This window comes from Triplophysa rosa, linkage group LG1, assembly GCF_024868665.1.
Source record: "Triplophysa rosa linkage group LG1, Trosa_1v2, whole genome shotgun sequence".
Taxonomy (NCBI): Eukaryota; Metazoa; Chordata; class Actinopteri; order Cypriniformes; family Nemacheilidae; genus Triplophysa; species Triplophysa rosa.
In genome coordinates, this window is record NC_079890.1 from 19024550 (window position 1) to 19043430 (window position 18881).

General features: G+C 37.5%; 2 protein-coding genes across 13 annotated transcripts in view; both read right to left on the reverse strand.

The window, feature by feature from the left end:
• pias1a (protein inhibitor of activated STAT, 1a) overlaps window positions 1-9228 on the reverse strand; it is a 43729-nt gene extending 34501 nt beyond the window's left edge. For 2 of the 5 annotated variants that reach the window (XM_057331757.1, XM_057331749.1), the window contains exon 1: window positions 7120-7862. Coding sequence is in view for 2 of the 5 variants with exons in the window: in XM_057331731.1 (XP_057187714.1) it covers window positions 9178-9201 (24 nt within the window). In the remaining 3 variants the exon portion in view is untranslated. The other 3 variants (XM_057331731.1, XM_057331763.1, XM_057331740.1) reach the window with 3 other exon arrangements.
• Window positions 9229-10257: 1029 nt separating this feature from the next.
• Window positions 10258-16771, reverse strand: skor1a (SKI family transcriptional corepressor 1a). Of its 8 annotated transcripts, none has more exons than XM_057338184.1 (9): window positions 16547-16771; window positions 13809-15515; window positions 12993-13083; window positions 12732-12824; window positions 12555-12614; window positions 11922-11996; window positions 11758-11832; window positions 11548-11613; window positions 10956-11169 (listed from the first exon to the last, which is right to left on the reverse strand). In XM_057338184.1, exons 2-9 carry the CDS (start codon window positions 15504-15506, stop codon window positions 11075-11077), a joined length of 2253 nt encoding a protein of 750 aa, XP_057194167.1. In that variant the 5' UTR covers window positions 15507-15515; window positions 16547-16771; the 3' UTR covers window positions 10956-11074. The 8 variants fall into 8 exon arrangements, with proteins under 8 accessions (XP_057194150.1, XP_057194142.1, XP_057194167.1 ...); XM_057338176.1 differs by having other exon boundaries at window positions 10956-11172; XM_057338220.1 differs by having other exon boundaries at window positions 11062-11169; window positions 11758-11821.
• Window positions 16772-18881: the final 2110 nt, after the last annotated feature.

Here is an 18881-nt window from a genome sequence, read left to right on the forward strand (position 1 = left end):
ACATTTATTTATTTCTACATTTATTTATTTATGTATTTCTTTGTCTGTATGCTAATGAGTGGGGGCGTGTTTCACCTCAGACATTAGCAATCGATCTCAGAGCGGCGGTGCTGAAGCTTTAAAGCCACAGGGACACCTTGTGGTGTGACCAAACGAAACGAGGTTGACGAAGTTGCATAGAGAAGGCAATCTAGTCATTTAATATCACCCTAACTGTATGTAGATAGGGTTACCACACATAGCCTACATACTCTTTATTAGGGACATTGCCGTAAAACATTATGGGGAGTTTCAGCATCCAAGTGAAAGGACTTTACAAATGGCACTGGGTACAGATGACAAATAAACTTGTGTGCACAACTGCAAAAAAAATGTTATTGGGTTGAAAGAAATGTATACACACAAAGAAAGGGGGGATGCTGTGTGGTGGATGAAAAAATGTATTTGATGCAAAAAAATATTAACCAAAAACAGAGTGAATGATTTGGTGCCTCGTTTGCACACCCGCAGCATGTAGGGCATCTCTTTGTTGAGGTGGGTTGTGGAAAGCTGTGCTGTGTAGCATTGCTGTAACTACTACTGCAGCACAACATCTTTGTGGCTTCAGACGCTGAAGGAAAGATGAGTGACACCAGACCCAACAATGCAGATGACCTGAAGGCCTCTATCAAAGCAACCTGGGCTTCCATTACACCTGAGCAGTGCCACAGGCTGTTTGCCTCCATGCCACGCCGCATGGATGCAGTAATTCATGCAAAAGGAGGCCCAACAGAGTATTGAGTGCATAGAAATGAACATACTTTTCAGAACCCTGACATTTCTGATTAAAATATCATTTTCTTTATTAATATTCTAATTTTCTGAGACACTGAATTTTGTGTTTTCATTATCTGTAAGCCATAATCATCAAAATTTCAAGAAATAAAGGCTTGAAATATTCACTCTATGTGTAATGAATCTATATAATATATAGGTTTCACTTTCTGAAATGAGTGACAAAAAATATTGACCTTTTTCATGATATTCAAATTTTTTTAGATGTAACTGTAGGCTACCTAATGGTGCTGTTTGAATGGGCATGATGGGCACGTATCGATGGCGTGAGATGCGTGTCTCACTGCGTTTACATGAGCATGCACTTTTGGTTTGATTTAATCCCGGATCCCTAAATCCAATTGATGACTTTTCATTAAACTCTTAGTATCTAAGAGCAGCATCTATGAAATATGCATTATAATTTAAGCATTCGAAATGCCACGTGTTATGCATTGCAAAGTTAGGAAACGCGAATGTAAACTGTATTTGCAGACGCGTTTCAAATGCATTGATCATAATGCTTGCGTAGACTTCAGTGAAATGCGCTGGTTTCTCTCGGCGTACTGAGCTGGTTTGTGCGAGTCTCATCGACAAACAACTCAAGTTCTTATCAGCTCCATCCAGCGCATTTACAATAAATGTGATTACTAGTGGATAATTTCACGCGCTTCCATGTCCAAGTGTATTCTTCCAAGTGTCTCATAGCAGACCTGTTGTTGTGCAGTTTATGTTCATGTGTGCAAAGACATTTTAGAAATCTCGACCGGATAATGTTTTACGGCAATGTCCCTAATAAAGAGTATGTAGGCTATGTGTGGTAACCCTATCTACATACAGTTAGGGTGATATTAAATGACTAGATTGCCTTTTCTATGCAACTTCGTCAACCTCGTTTCGTTTGGTCACACCACAAGGTGTTCCTGTGGCTTTAAAGCTTCAGCACCGCCGCTCTGAGATCGATTGCTAATGTCTGAGGTGAAACACGCCCCCACTCATTAGCATACAGACAAAGAAATACATAAATAAATAAATGTAGAAATAAATAAATGTGAAAATAAATAAATGTAGGAATAAATACACATATACATGAATAAATGTGGAAATAAATAAAAGTGGAAATAAATAAATGTATAAATAAATAAATGAAAAAATAAATAAACGTGAAAAAATATATAATTACCCATAAATAAGGAAATAAAAGTATAAATAGTCATTTAATTTTGCTTTTTTACATTTCTTCATGGATTTATTTTTGTATTTATTTATTTTAATTAAGTCAGGTCTGGAATTCCATAGAACTATCCCTTTAAGCTAGAAATACAATTGGTGTGCCAGCTTTCCCTCCAACTCTCTCTCTCTCTTCTGCCCCATCCCCCACCATCTCCAGCCCTCTAACTCACTGGCGGAAGATCAACACTCACATACCTCAGTGCTTTGTGTTTCACCAACACAGTTCCAGTGGCGCACACACACATCTATAAAATCATGCTATCACTACATGATATATTCTAAAGGCACAGAAATGAAAGCTGTAAAAGGCAAAATCCCCAGCAGAGCCTCACAACTGTCTACAAACACACTGACTACACAAACACCGCTACTAACAGTGTGTGTGCTGAATCAATGAAGCTCTCAGGAAAGCACATTCACAGATCATAGAAACATTTCCACAAAAATCTAAATGTCTGGTAAATAAATATTTACAAAACAGACAGTCCATAGTATAATGTTACAGTCCAATCAGGCAATGGTTTACATTGCAGGCTAAGCGTTTGATTGGTTACAGACAGAATTACTAGGCATTTAGTGTCAACAAAATATTATTTATGGCCGTTGTTCTTACACTACAATTCTGGAAAGCGTTCAGAACAAATATAATCATTTGTTGCAACAACCATAATCCATCATTTAAAAAAAATAATTTGAGTATGAATACTGGTCGACTAATCTGAATTTCCCAATGGCCAATGCAGATACCCATATCTAAAATGAGGTGGCCATTGGCAAATTAGATCTACACAAAATTAACTGTAATGTAAACATAATTTACATAAAATGCACTTAAAAAACTTTCAAAGCATAGCCTAAATTTACAGATTGGCAACCTGCACTGCTGTTGGCCAAGACGACAATGCTATCAATGTACTGCTGACATATCATATATAATTGTGCTCCTGAAACAATTAAGTTTACATTTTAATTTTTATAAATTAATAGGACAATGGAATAGATGACTCTGTACAAGTGGAAGCTTCCTGTCAATATCCTACCGAATGTAAAAGCTTAAAAACAAGCGAATATATAAAAACCAACAAACTGCTATCTATCAATGTACACTCAAACAAATAAGTTGTTGAACGAACTTAATTAAATTATGGAAAACTTTTCTACAAAATCAAATTACATTTTCCCAACAAAATCTAATTGGTTTGAAATGGTTTTTGTTATCTTGGTGTATGAATTTTTTTAGTAGTCTTGACTAAAGTTAAAATCTGTTGGATTAACATGACATAATTGTGTTATATATATCAGTTGCACATAATAAAATTATGTTTACTCATAATAATATATCAATTTTTGTAAAACAAACATTATTATTATTGCATATTAAAGTTTAATTTAAAGTTCTTAACTTAAATGTATTTACTTAATGTGACATACAATTTTCACTTTTCTTTTTCAAGAAGATATAAGGTTAAAACAGCTTAACCAACATTCAAATTTAAAAATGTAACCTCCCACTACCTAAGCAAAGGCACCACTCTTCTGAACAATGGTAACCACAAAAGTAAAAATATTGCAAACTCTTCTAAATCTCAAAGATAAATGAACATTAAACATTCATAAGTCTTTCTCTTAACTGGAAAAGACATAAAACAACACTTAATTAAGAAACATTCTCTCCAAATGCAGTCTTACGCAAAGCATGCTGGGAAAAGGAAATCGTCTGCCAGTTTTAACAATTCTGTGTTAACACAACACAAATCATTCATGTAGTCCAAACTTGAATGGATTAAGTTAGATGACTAAACATGAAAAAATCATGTTGTCAAATAAAAAAAAGTTCAGTTAACTTGTTTAAATCAAGTAAACTCGACAAATAGAAAAATTCCTTTCTTTTGTGTGCATTAGTGTGCAACACCTTCATTTTCTTGCTGTAAAACAACATCTACAATAGCCAACACCACAGAGAGCAATCTTAAACAAAAACTTTTCCCACTGCAGGGTCACTGAGATCTTAAGGGATCCCATCACTTCATGGTCTAATGCCTGGACACAGCCAGACTACAGAGAACTTTCTGCAGGAGACACAATTAAGAACTCAGCCCAGACCCAGGAACACAGCATGAATCCAAATCATGAGCAAACTAGAATCCAACACACACTTGAGTTTTATTTCCTGGAAGAGAAATTACATCAATGTGCTTGACTGTGTTTACAGATGGAGCATTATTAAATTCTATTTGTCAAAATCAATTTGAAAACCATTCAAAAAATGGTAAAGACAACTGCAGGGTGCAATGAGAGTGCAATTCAAGATTAGACAGATTAGATCACACTATATTCCTGTCCCAAAACCTTGCTGCATAGTTGCCTTCTATGGCAACATCTTAGCTGAGCCTGAACTTTGTGCGAGTGATTTGGAAAACTATACACAGACAGTGACTGTGTATCAATGCAAAACCTAAATCAGACAAAAATTGAGTCCTTTTGGCAATGCCTTAATTCAGCCGATGTAGACAGCCCATTAGGTTTTGATTTAGATCCAGTAACGCACTTTATTAACAAACATGACAGCTTCTCTGATGCCGATGTGTTTTCATCGAGTCTGGGTATGAATCACTGGCGTATGACTGCAAAAACTTAAAATCTAATCTGATGACCATGTGAAGCTCACTGTGGCTTAAATCAGAGCCTCGAACCTCTATAATGCTGTCATATGTGAAGTACACTGAGAAGAGAGAGGAGAGTTTAATACATGATTAACACATTAGTCCTTGTCCAAACAGAGTATGAGTGCTGAGCTGACTACACACATTTATAAGCATATTACGAGCAAATGACCTCAGATCAGCAAGATATTATTATATACACTAAAGATATTATATAAATTAAAGACATAGTATATAGGTCAAGATATTATATACATTATTCAGTACTGTATTGAGAGTGAGACTTTGCAGTGTGAGCTAATCCCCCAAGAAATTAATATAGGAGCTAGTGCCAGGTAAGAGAACATCTGTTGAAGGGAGATATAACACACACACAACCACAATCCCCCAGCTTAATCACCTCTGTGTTGATGGAGGCTATATGTGTGGCCAGAGATATCTGCCTACAGCCTGAGAGAGGGAATGTGCATGTCAGTATGTGAATGTGGGAAAGACTCTCTTCGAATGGCTAAAATAATGAAACCAGGAATGTGTGCGCACCTAAACTTAATTCCTCTTTGTGATGACGTACAACAATAACTAAAACCCAATGAGTAATACTACCAAAAACATCTGGACTTACACAACTGTTATTTCCTGCAGGTAGGGAATGAGACACAGGCTTTCCAGAAAAGATAAGCATGCTCTCCAAAACAACTTGGGTAACAATAACTTTTATCTAACCACTTGACTATTGTATAAAATAGCATTGGACGTGAATGAAAAATAGTATTGCTCCTGTGAGAATTATGCATTGAAAGTCACATGTGACCGAAGGTTTCCTGTTTGTCAGTAAAGCAGTGCCTTCTATATCGTATTTAGGGTGGATTGCACCAACAAGGATTAAAGTAAACAGAGTTTAGAGCTAATCTAGGGTTTGTTGAACCTAGTTTTATTTTAATTCAAATTGCGTTGCACCACATAATTTTAAACAGAGATTAACAAATCGTGGATTAAAACTTTAACCTGTATTTAAACGGTCATATGCTATAAATTTTGTCTGCCATGGTGGATTTGCCAGTGTAACTAAACAGCAACAGTGTTTCACTCTCATGTAAAAAGGAAATAAACAGCTTGTGCATGTAAAGGAACCGTAATTGTGCTATTTAAAACCTCTCTCTGGATAATTTGTTGATCAATCTGATCATCCATAAACACATTTCACAAGCCTTGAGCGCCATGACAGCATACAAATATGACAGTTGAGCCGCATCATTATGCTGCAGCTCGCGACTGGAGCAGACATAAGAAAGAAGATCGCAGTACGGGAATCATGAGCGGGTGGACCACTGCCGTCGACATCACCGCGAACGGCCCCGGTAGGCGATTGTGTTTCCGGGGGTCGTCCTCGGTTGTGTTCTGGGGTTGTTTGCAGCAGTACCGCCGGCTGAGGTGTGCCTGTTTGGGACCGGACCACAATTTAGACAGGGCACCCACAATACCAGTGTCCCTGGTCACTGGTGCCGCTACAATAACTACTCTTCTCAGGATGTCGGTCTTTTCTGTTTAATCACAGACGTTGTGCTTGTATGTACTGGATAAGAAAGTGGGGCATCTTGAACTTGAAGCTTCACAGCCGACCACCCAGTTTATCAAACCGCCATGCCCTGACTGGTGCTGAGGTGTTTTATTTATTTCCACTTTCTGTTTCTCATCATTTTCCTGCACATTTTATTATAGATATGTTTTTTTTATTATTTAAACCTCCTCAGTAGCAAGTTTAAAGTTAATCCCTAACTGAGAGATAAATCAGAGTTTAAAATAATGGAGCAACAGAATTAAAGTTAAAATTAAAACCTGGATCAAATGATATCTTAAATATAAACCTACCTGATTATTTTTAAACAAGGTTTAGAGTGTGGTGCAAAATAATTATTAAATGAACCTTGATTTAATCTAGATTTAAACCTAATCCTTGTTGTTGCAACCCAACCTTAGTGTCTTTTGCTTTCATTGTTAGAATGTGCAGGCTCCCTTTTGCATTTTTGCTCCCAGTTTGAATCTTGAATTTGGCCAACTGTTCCTTTTCATTGAAAGTACAACTTTTGCTGATCAACAACATAAGATAGTACATACCTGAGGCATTAAATGTGTTCAAATCTATCTAAATAACGACTATGCTACGATTATTACTACTAGGGATGTAACGATCCACCATGAGCCGGCTGTGTATTGGCAAGTGCCTCCCGATACGATACATATCACGATAGATGGGTCACGATACAATATATTGCTATGTATTTCGATACGATACACATTTGCGATATATTGCAATACTTTAAATAGAAAATGTAAAAAGTAGAGCTAGGAATACAACATGCTGTGCACCACCGGGGTTTTCTGTAAGGATAAGTGTAAAAACATCTCTTACCTCTGCAGAGTGGCCATGATGTGCGATGCATGGACCTTTAGATCAGTGGTTTGGGTTCTCAAACTGTGGATTGCGCCCCTCAAGTGGGTAGCACAGGGGAATAAGGTGGCTCACGCAAGTCACTTGGCTGTTGTGGTGCATTACAGTTAAAACACTGAACATGGGCAGTATAAAACCTCTGGTTCATCCGTGCTGTAAATGCGCTGGTGTCACATCCGTGAAAGCACAATAAATGTCATTGTTACTTTTCTTAATAAACTTTTTGTCTAATGCACTGCAGTAGCCAAGTGACTTGTGTCATGACTTGCGAAGCTTACAACAGCATTATTTTATATAACTCATTACTCCATGACTTATTTTGAAAACCAGAGCACACCCACACATCAGCTCTGAGAGCTTGAAGCGTTCTTATATTTTTCGCCATGCTCGCTTCCACTTACTTTTGGCCGTATGTATATGACATGATTTTTAAAAAAACTATTGGAAAAATAATAATATTACGATAGTTACATGTATCGATATTTTTGCACAGCCCTAATTCACAATAAATATTACCACTTAGACGTGATGGTGATGTGCATAATAATCTAAATTTATCTGGCTGTGCTTTTTTAACACTACAAAAGTGTTGACATCTAGAGACCTTGATGGCATTCTGGAGACAAATAACATCCGTCCATATTATAGCTCAGCAGGTCCAATCGCCATTAAGTAACCAACAGTGTCCCTCCATCTACACTACCCACACCTTCAAGCCAGTCTGCAATCTGTTATTAAAACCAAGAAAACTTTGTGCACTTACGGTCTTTAAGTAACTATTACATATTTATTAAATATTTATGTATAAATGAAAAAAAACTTTTAAGCCATGTTTAGCTAAAAAAAAGTATCAAGGTCAGTATGTAAGACATCAAGAATTACAGGACAAGGAAACAAGACTAGAGGCAAAGCAATGAAATATGCCATTACATATGTTACTGTAAGCACATGAATTGACAAACACATATATTTAAAATACTTACAAGATCGAATTTCATGCTGTGTGTGAACTTGCTTTTACACTATCACGTGACAGTAACTTTCAGTTTCCAGAGACATTAATCTGTCAAAAGAGCTTTCTAAAATCGTCTAAGCAATTAAACAAACATGAGAGACAACGAATGGTTATTAAAAAACGTCTGGAAGAAAATAAATAAATAACACACACAAAGCTCCTCGATCAGTTGATGTAACAGAGAGATGTCTCTTTTCTCATACATTTAGGGGCTCACAGGTTCAAGAACACAAACGCGGAACATTATCACCTGTCATTTGACAGCCAAAGCTTACAGCCTGCTCATTGACTCATCGGCTTCAAATTAACTACACATGCATATAATGTGATAATAGTGGAAAGTCTAAGCTTTACAATAAAGCCAAGCCTTTCACATCCCCATACAGACAGAATGATATCCATGTGCAATGGACACACCGGTTCTGCCATATAACACGGTCTAGCATAGTCGGTTTTTAAGACAACAATTAACTGAAACTGCCTGGTGATAAAGAAAACGATTGGCAAAATGTAAGCAAGTCTGCTAACGCGCTTCCTTGAGCTTGATTGACAGCATGTCAACAGCGCTCGCGCACTGCTCGTAAAGCGATGGAGCTTTCTAGCAATCTACAAGTACAAGCGACCGCATCACATAATCATCAAAATGTTCATATACGGTCTAACAACAACAGATGTTACATTAATAAATAAGCCAAAGTGCAAGTTCGTTCTTCAACAAATGGTCTGAACCTGTCGTATTTCGGGGAAAAAGTGATAAAGTTAGTAATTCCCCTGAGGAGAGCGGTGGACAGACAGCTCCCTCTACATCAACAATAACACGCTGAAAGCTTTCTACAAGCGCGCTACTGCAAAATCACTTCCTGTGCAACTTTAGCTACAAAAACTGCGTTTTAATACATTACGAAGCTCTGGTAATACAGCAGACAAGTAGTGTGCGTACTTCAAACGGCACAATAAGATATCCCTGTTCGCTATCCGACTGGAAATCGAGCGCAGCGTTTTACCTTTAGTTCCGCACTCTCCGCCATCTTGTGACTGCTAGCGCAGGCGTGACGTAACCGGGTCACGTGGTCTGCACTGCAAGTGGTCTCTTTGCCAGCTAACCGCTAGCTTTTCAAATAGCAAAATACCGCGCCGGGTTGTTGATAAGATAAAACGCCTAATACAAATGCAATATCCGACTCTGCCTTAATCCAGTAACTAAACAGGATTTGTGAATGCCACAATCGTATGTTTGCAAAGGCAACGGTTTACAAGGACATAGGTAGATATGCAATAAGAACGGGCGCGAGTCCATAGCCTATATCTTTATTTGAAAATGAAGACATGAATGTTCGCAATGCCGGGGATGATCATATTTTGCTGAGTGTCTAAATGTGATTCACATGTCATGTGCTGCCCTAGTCCTGTACAAAGATCTTTTTACATGGCTGTTTCGCGATTAGACTGAAACCGGTTTCTTACAAACACTGGAATGTCCTTAAGAAGTGCAGTAGGCAAAAGCTCTCGAAACCCCAAAAGTTCGTAAAGTAGCGCATGTAACTATTTATCATTGTAAAGTGTTTATTCATTAATATAGACATCATCAGCCGTAATGGGATGGCGTTTGAGACACGTCAAAGACACACACATTGCAAAGCAATGATACGTATTCATTAACGAACGAAAATGCATTTACAGAGAGCAAACGCTTTCAACGAAGACGTTAAATATGTATTATGCACTGACGCTTAAATTGCGCTACCGACAATGTGCAGCATCGAGGTTTTACCACTAGATGGAGGTGTTGTATTTCAGAACAAAACACAGCTTTGGTAAAAACTTATCTAGAGCGTTTGTAATGCGCAGTTCTTGCAAGCATAGTATGTATGTTTATCTTTTTAGATCAGTCTCGATATTGTAAACGTATGAGATGTGTAATGAAAATGGAACGGCACTGTTTCTTTTGAAATCATATTGCTGTAGTTTAGGCTTTGAGACCATATTTTTTTTATTTTTCCTGGGGTACATACAGTACTCTGTCTAATGGTTTCTCCAGTTGTAACAATCATTGACCAGTAACATTTCAGGTAAGACCTATGCATTTATTTATTTATTTTACAATACAATTTTTTTTAATATAAAAAAGAAAACATGATAAATCAGTTTAAAAACATTAATAAAAAAAGAAAATATTTTTGATTTAAGTCAATACTTTTATTCAAGAATGAGGCAAGAGATAACTTTATTGTGGAAAAAAACACTCCAGAAGTCTTATAACATTTAATTTGAGCACTTTCATGTGGAATAACAACATTCTTTTCCGTATTCAGTATTTGTTTTTTTGGAGAATAAGAAATAAGTGCTATTTTTAACTGGTTATGGTTAAACAACTATTATTAAATAGATGTCTGGATTGATTAAATTTGGATAGGTAGGTCGAGATGTTGCTTACTTAAAGTGCTTAAGATTTTGATACAGAATTGATTTGGGATAGCACATTTAGAGAATAAAGGAATGAATGTAAAACACAAATACATAAATAATGAGAATAATCAACAATTTCAGTTTATGAAATTTCACATTTTACAATTCATTGCACATTGCCACATATCATGTATTTGTACTGATATTAAAAAATCAACCTATTTACATAAATAACAGTGTAATTATTTGAACATTTGTTGTCATCCCGTAAATTGTCTTGATGTCCTCCTAGACGTTTCCATCCACTCTGCAATGTTCAAAGCAGAGCACACAATGCCAGTGAATGCTTTGGAGGGTTTGCAGTTCAGAAATCCTTAGGTTTTAGTGTGCATACATTGAGAACACCTCCCAAACAGAGTGGTAATGCAGAATTCCTTGAGGGAAGTTGTACAGCTTTTACTGTAGTGTAGTGCCTCCCTGGGATGCAGCTGTAAGTTAAGGTGGTAAGAGGGGTGGCTTGAAGGTGCAGGTTCCCGTGCAGTGTCGTGGAGTGAGCATTTTGCAGGAGAAATGGTGAAGAGCGTCGTGAGCTTCTAGGAAAAAGTTCAATTTAGTGCCAGGATTTACAAAATGAGGGGTAAATATATATGGGTTAATCTATATATTATTTTACTGAATCGCACTACGTTAAATCAAATGACACACAATAATGTATAATACATCATAACCCATTTCATATGTCTTATGCATGAACATGAGAAAGGTTTACATTTCATTACTTCATCACATTCATTACTATCATTTTGTATATTTGAGTACAGTAAGCAACTGAAAAAGTAGCACTTGCATATTTTTAGTAGCCTACACAGAGCAATATATTTCTTAAACTATATAAAATAAGTTATTACATTTTGTTCCACTTTTATAGATCATAATGTATGTAATATTTTATAAATATTATAAATTACCTTTAAGCTTCTGCTGAATTGCATAACGAGCCTTTCTCTCCTGATCCAACTCGTTGCACAATGTGTCTAAATAAATAAAAAAAATCAGTTGGGGAAGAAACTTCGAATGTTTTCTATTACCCTTAAAATTCAGTTGAACTAAATATGCAAGTGTCACTTTTTCGTTTTCCCTTTTCTTTCACTTTTGCAAGATATGCATATATACACTACCTCTTACAATCTGCAGCTGCTGGACCATCTCCTCTCGATAAGACAGCTCCCTCTTCATTTGATCCTGAAAATTATCTGTTAGAGTCAACATATATTAAAATAAAATAACCAAGGATTTAAATAATAATTTGGCTTTTTTACCGCCATAAAAATGTCTTAAATACCTTTCAAACTTTGAAATTCCCTTTCCAGTTTTTTTCTTAGCTCCACTTGCTCCAAGAGTTGCTTTTGGAGTTCCTCTGTGAAATAGAAATCAAATCATTTATAATATTACTGTGATTTTAATTAACACACATAGCCCAATAGTTTTTGAGCAAGCTACTGTCTTTTGAAGGAAATTATCCCAAGTATTTTTAAATATTAAGAGACGTGTCATGTATTTTTACTCTCTTTTTGGTTTTCTTGTTTTAATAGCGCTATGTAGGTTACTAGGCAAAACACGCGGGCCCCGTGTTTTCAAGCATGATATTGCAAAATAATTAGGACAGATGCCTGAGGGGTTTGTGGAAAACGAGCGATGTAGATCGTCTGCAGTTCAAGGACAATTCTCAGTAATACATAATTGTGTAGATATTGCACGGTTTATATGCACAGTGTATGTATTAAAAAGGTGATAATAATGTAAACAAGATGACTTATAAAAGATTTGTCTTACACGGTATACGTCTTGTCGAAAAAACGTGATAGTCCTTTAATAATTCGTAAAGCAATCTTATGTAGCCTAGTCTACAATGTAGTAAACTAACTATAAAAACTAAAAATGATAAAACATAGTTCTTTAAAAAGTTCTCGTATACCTTTTGCCATATTCTCGATGTCTTTCTCGAAAAAACGAGTACTTCTCAGCGCGGTGTCGTCTGCAATAACATTGGGAAGAGAAATAAAATGTATATCATATACATATTTAGGACTTTGCCACCAATAACAAAATCACAAGATATTAATAAATCACATATTTTAGACAGGCCACTTACTTGGGTTGTGTTTCCTAACGCTAATTTCGGTCGGACGTGATTTTTGCGGTTCACATTCGTCTTCCGTAAGATTGTTGTGTGACGTGTGTGAGCCTAAAAAGGAAAATGATATTGTAATCAGGCTAACAATTAAAAGCGTATAACTCCACGTTAAAACAACACAGTCTTACAATTTAAGTGCAAGTTATTAAAATCAAGAAATTAATCTCATAACATAATCACAATTGATTTATATATAAATGCGTGAATTATATTTCTAACCGTTTGATTCATCTGCGCTGCGTGAAAGTTTAGAAGTAGAACAGGGCAGTGTGTTCTGAAGAGACGCGGTCTCCTTTTCATGTGTGTACACCTGCAAAAATTAACCAACCATTAAAAATAAATACAACCCCAATTATGCATGATTTTGTTATTTTCTTCCTCGAACACGCGACAGACAACATATTTTATTAGTCCTCTAATGATCTGAGAGTATTTGGCTACATCAAGACAAATTGCTCATATTATAGGGTCAATTTGATCAGATGGACTTACAATGGGAATCATTTCCAGTCAAACGGGGGCAGTAACCACAGGGGAGCCCTTTCACCGATGCATTTATAACCCGCGGGCAAAATCAGACCTCAACATTCGTTCTAAACGTTTAATTTAGCACAATTACGCGCTGCTGCGTCCTTTTATTTAGATCAGTGTACATTAATAAACATGGCATTTAAACGACCTATATCCATAACAATGTAAATTGCACACTGTTCAGAAATAGAAACTCTGAAGCTCACAATTAAGCACAATTACTCGCTATTAGAGCTAAATAACGGCTATTTTCAGACAAGTGCTATCAGAGTAATGGCTGCCTTTATTCAGTTTGTATGTTTAGTTTGTTCAAATGAATAAAAAGATACTCAGTCCTCAAAATAATCGCATTGCTCTATATTTAAAGGGAATACAGATGACAGTGCAGGCTATTCTGAGCAAGTGCCATTTTGTTGCAGAGCGATCGAACACGTAGGCCTTTTTTAATTCAAAATCGAATTATTTTGGTTACATTAAATTTAATTGTGTGAGTTTCATACTCACGTCATAAACAGTGACGTCGTTTTTCTTTGCCACCTGCTTGTTCTGCTTCTGATCAGAATTTTCACTGAAACTTGACTGGTCATCATCTGGCTGTGGTGTGTGTGTGTGACTGCCCAAAGAGATTTCCCCCACGGGACTCTGCCGATCATCCACGGAAAGTTGTACAGACTCCTCGTCCTCCGGCAGTCTGTGGGATTCGACGTCGACATCTGGCTCTTCCCCACTGTCCACACACGGAGATGCAGATCTGTAGCTAGAGCTCTCACTCACGAAGTCTGGTGACAAGTGGCCAGTATGGGCTCCGCTGTACGCCTCCCTGTTCCCGTAGAGCTTGGCTATACTCTCTGCGTCTTTAACCACTGGTCTGAAAGCAGAAATATAGCTGATCTTTCTAGGGGTGGTCGGTTGACCCTCAGTTGACCTTGCCTCGTCCCCAGATTTATCTTCATCGTTTCTGAGTGACTGCGAGCTGGAGCAACGCTCGCTGTCGAACAGACTGTCTCTGGGCGTGTTCCCCCCTCTCTCACTCTCTGACATGTCTGTTTCCGTTTGTCGTCCAACTACGAGGTCTGTGTGTGGTTTTGGTTGATATGATGACAGTGGCAGGCTACCCGTGGTGGGCCAAAACATAGGAAACGATGGATAGAGACCGTCCTTCGCACCGGGCCAAAACACACCGGGTACGTTGGTCTTATTTTGCTCACTTACTCCATCGTCCTTCTTTTGACACAGTCCAAATGCTGGAAAACTATACGGATGCGGGAAAATGGGAGGTGGGATCTTCTGCAGCATGCCAAAACTCTTACTGGGCACAGGAATGACCGGGTAGTTACGCACAGTGTTGGTTAAGCTGAGGCTGCCACGGCCATCATCACAGCGCAAAGTTTTGTGGGGAACATCAGGGGACCTGGTCTGCGTGATGTTGCCGGAGGCCTGCGGTTTTAGTGGGGATGACATTTCCGACCCACTCCCTGGCATTGCCCGTTTTCGGCTCCCACCGTTGAACATGGCCTTTACGTCCTCCCACGCGTGACAAATGTCTTCAGACAAGCTTTTATCGGTCAGTTTGAGGTGGCGTCTCCACGAATTAAAATTAGCTGCGTCTGGTTGCGTGTATTTGGATTCAGGTGTGCGGTGAGAATGAAAGATGAATTTGTTGGGCGAAAAATACATATTGCAATACGTGCACTTGATGCATTTCGCCCTTGAGCTGTTGTACCTCGCTGGAATGAAGCTTCCTCTGCTTCCCCACGCGCACTCGTGTGAAACGTCAAATGCGAAATTCTCGGGTAATTTGGGAGGATTGTGAGCTCCGAGGAAAGATTTGCAGAGGCGCTCGGCCTCGCGCTTGGTGATCATGCCACAGCGGCGCGAGGAGATGGGCATGGCTCCCGCGCGTCTCAGGATCTCCAGCTGCACAGGTGTGCACTGCACGCATGTAACTCCAAGAGCCACGCGTCTGTTGTGGATTTCATTGTAGCTATAGTTCTTCAGTAAAGTGTTGGAAATTTGCGCTAGACACAGTCTCTCCTGACCGTCTATGACCAAAGAGACGATGGGCACTCCGTACAGCCCAATCTCACTCACTTGATTTGGTTTCAGCGAGCTGGTGCCGGAATAAGGCTGCAGTTCTTGCTTTGAGTTAGGGGAAGAACCGGCATCTCGTCCCGCAGACAGTTGACTGGGTATCGACTCCATTCCTGAAGTCTGTGGAGGACAAATAAGAAATTAGAAATTATATTAAAATTCATCAATTATCACGAATAAGGGAATTATGATGGATTTGTCCTATTAGGCTATATTAAAACGCAACAAAAAAAAAACAAAATAATAATTAGCCTATTAGCATTTAGCTAAAAAAATACAGCTGTGAATTTGTATTTTAAATGTCTACCTACTTTTACCATGTAATGTTGGTTTCGACCACTATTTTTAAAGTAATGTTTCATCCTAAAAAAAACATTTTTGCTATTGAAAACATTTAGCTAGACGAAAATATTATTGTCACGTTTTGCATTACAATACAATACAGATTACAGTCCGGTTAAAATAATTTAAATAATACGTCATATATATACGTTTAAAGTAGAAGCCCGAAATTATTATTCGCTCAAATATTCATGTTAATAAACTCACTTCTCTAATCTAACCTCAGTAGCATCCACTCTTTGACCTAAGAGCCTGCATCATTGCTTAATGTCTCCAAATCGGCTCAGAATCCGGAGCGATTACTTAAAGGCCTCTTATCGCTCTAATACGCAAAAGGGGCAGAAGGGAAGCATCTTTTAGCTACGCCAATGAGCTTAGCAACAAGGAAAAGAAGCACTAAGCCGCTTTCTGTGTAGGCTAATTACAAAGCATGTGCTGTTCGACTTCGATCTGTTAATAAAAGTCTTATCATTTATAATTAAGACATTGCGAAAGGAGCTTTGCGAGAGAATCTTATTCCCTTAGATGTGGTTACCTCAGATGACTTCCTAAATTCACATTTTTTTTAATGTTAAAATATTCTTTATATTTATTATTTACCATTATATATTATATTTGCTGCCAGTGAATTATAGGTGCTGTAATTGGTCAAGGAACGGTATGTTTTAAAACAGGCAAATCTTTTTTTCTATATTCCAAACATCCTAATGATGGCCAAAATAATTTAGCTAATTTAAGATCGTTATTTCAAGAAAATACATCACTTTTAATTTAATAAACTTGTAAATATAAAAACAAACATAGCCTACCTTTTATCAGGTAAAGAGCTCAGATGAGTAAGTCTTTCCGTTAGATAAACAGGCCTGAAGGAAGGATAAAAAACGTCCGTGACTCGTCTACAGTGCGCGAGGAGAACTTCGAGGTTAGAAATAGTCTTCCACTCTCCTCTTAAAACAGCTTTAGGCTTTCCATCCCACTCAGCTCTCTTGCGTGGTGATGGGAGTGCACACGGAGTGACCACATGGCAGTCCCGAAGCTCGTGCCTCTTCTTAATAGGTTGTGCGCGATCTACTTCAAAAGAGGGGACGCCAAAAGAATGAAAGGCACACCCACTGAGATCAAATCCGATTCTGGTATTAACCGTTTGCTGACACAATTACGAAACAAAGATCACTGCCAAAGTGCCAAATCAAATTGAGCTTAGATAGATAGATAGATAGATAGATAGATAGATAGATAGATAGATAGATAGATAGATAGATAGATAGATAGATAGATAGATAGATAGATAGATAGATAGATAGATAGATAGATAGATAGATAGATAGATGACAAAAGCAGGACGCTAAGTGCCATTTAATCGTTTTTGCTTACTGGCGGTGCGCATGAACTATTAGGGCGGCAGTAGAAGCATAAAGAACAATGAACAACGTTAAATTATTATGCTTTGTTATTTTACTGAAAGTGATAAAATCCACACCTGTTTTTGTTTCTCTAGGACTAATAAGTTTCCCACGAATTTTAGAATTTAATGATGTTCATATTTGAGTGACACGTCGGATATATCAGACAATACAACATTATGAATTTTCATGAATCATTTGCTCGAGGCCATAGGTCCGCAGGCCATGCAGTCTAAACTGCTATTAAAGGCTGACGGTCAGCGCCTTTTACGTCACATGTCTCACGGTGAATGATACACATTTGTTAAACACACCAGCCAGTGAGAGCGGCTAGTGTGTACAAACAGTGATATATCAGAGCAATGAGCTGAGGTAAGTGGTGCAACCCTATATGTCCGTATTAACTATTTAAAAGCTGATCAATGCCCTTCAGTTAACCCCACTAAGTCTTGACGTAAAGATATTAATATGAGGCCAGACGAAGTTGTGCTGTCCACGAAAAATAGGCTAGGACATTTTTTTTTCAGAAGTGTTTCGGTGACGTGTTCACCAGTTATGTTTAACGTGTGGAAATCGGTGGTCCCATTACTTCTTTATAAAGATGGTAAAATGTCACACTGTGTTAAATTGTGCTTCTTGTGTGTAATTAGTTGTTTATTTTAGAAATAAATGTTGGTTTGGACAGTTTCTCAAATTTATTAATATATTACCTGCCGCCTAAAACAGTATAAAAAACAGTAGGCCTATATAAAAATCGAAACGATTAACATTCACAATATACAGTACATTGAATAAACATTAGAATAGATGCGGTTTTCCAACAAATAAGTTCTGCTTACATTTCAAATTACATTAGAGAATTTTAGGTGCATTTTAAAAGTAAAGGGGCAATTCGTTGCTTTTCGATGTGTTACAAAGTTAAAAACAAATGCGAAAAAAATCTGTCAAGCGACGCTTTATTATGCTCTATGACCGAGGGGCCACCGGCTAAACCTAATTCATTATTTATGGCAAGGGAAACTTTAACCAGATCTGCCTGGTCGTGTTTCCTTTCACAACCAAGAAGCTTCGTTCTGGCCCAACAATAATTACAATTTTATTCTGTAATTATTCCTTTCTTGTTAATTATTTAGAGATCAGACTCGATGCTGCATTGTTAGCGTTTATGGAGAGAAGACGGGGCTCACATGTCCTACAAGACTACTGGATCCTCCCCCGAGCAGGTAGAGCTACACAACACCCATCTTTAAACAAGTCACCCATGCAGCCAGCATTTAGTCAAACCGTTGAATTGAATATCTCGAAAAAATATATATATTTCTGTGTTTGTGCAGATTGACACCTCCTTATAATAATAATCTCTAATAAAACATTTTAGTAATAACGTAGAGCCATCATTTTAAAGCCATTACTTTTAGCACACCAACCATATTACTTTGAGTTAAATGTGCTTAGTAACCTCTTTGACATGTTATTAAATAATCAATGCCTGTTTTTACATAACGGTTGAATCAATACGATAAATATTGTGTTTCAGGACGACATATGCCATTATTGGCTCATTAATATACAAGCTATTACATTACACGAGCATCAGTAAACTAATTAAGGAAACATTATATAGGCCAGTTGTCAGATATCAAAGAAGAACTGGGCAAATATTTCTTAATTAAACAGTGTCCTGTATATAATCCCTTTGTATAATTAGTATAAAAACAATTAAAAAAATATTCGTTTTAGT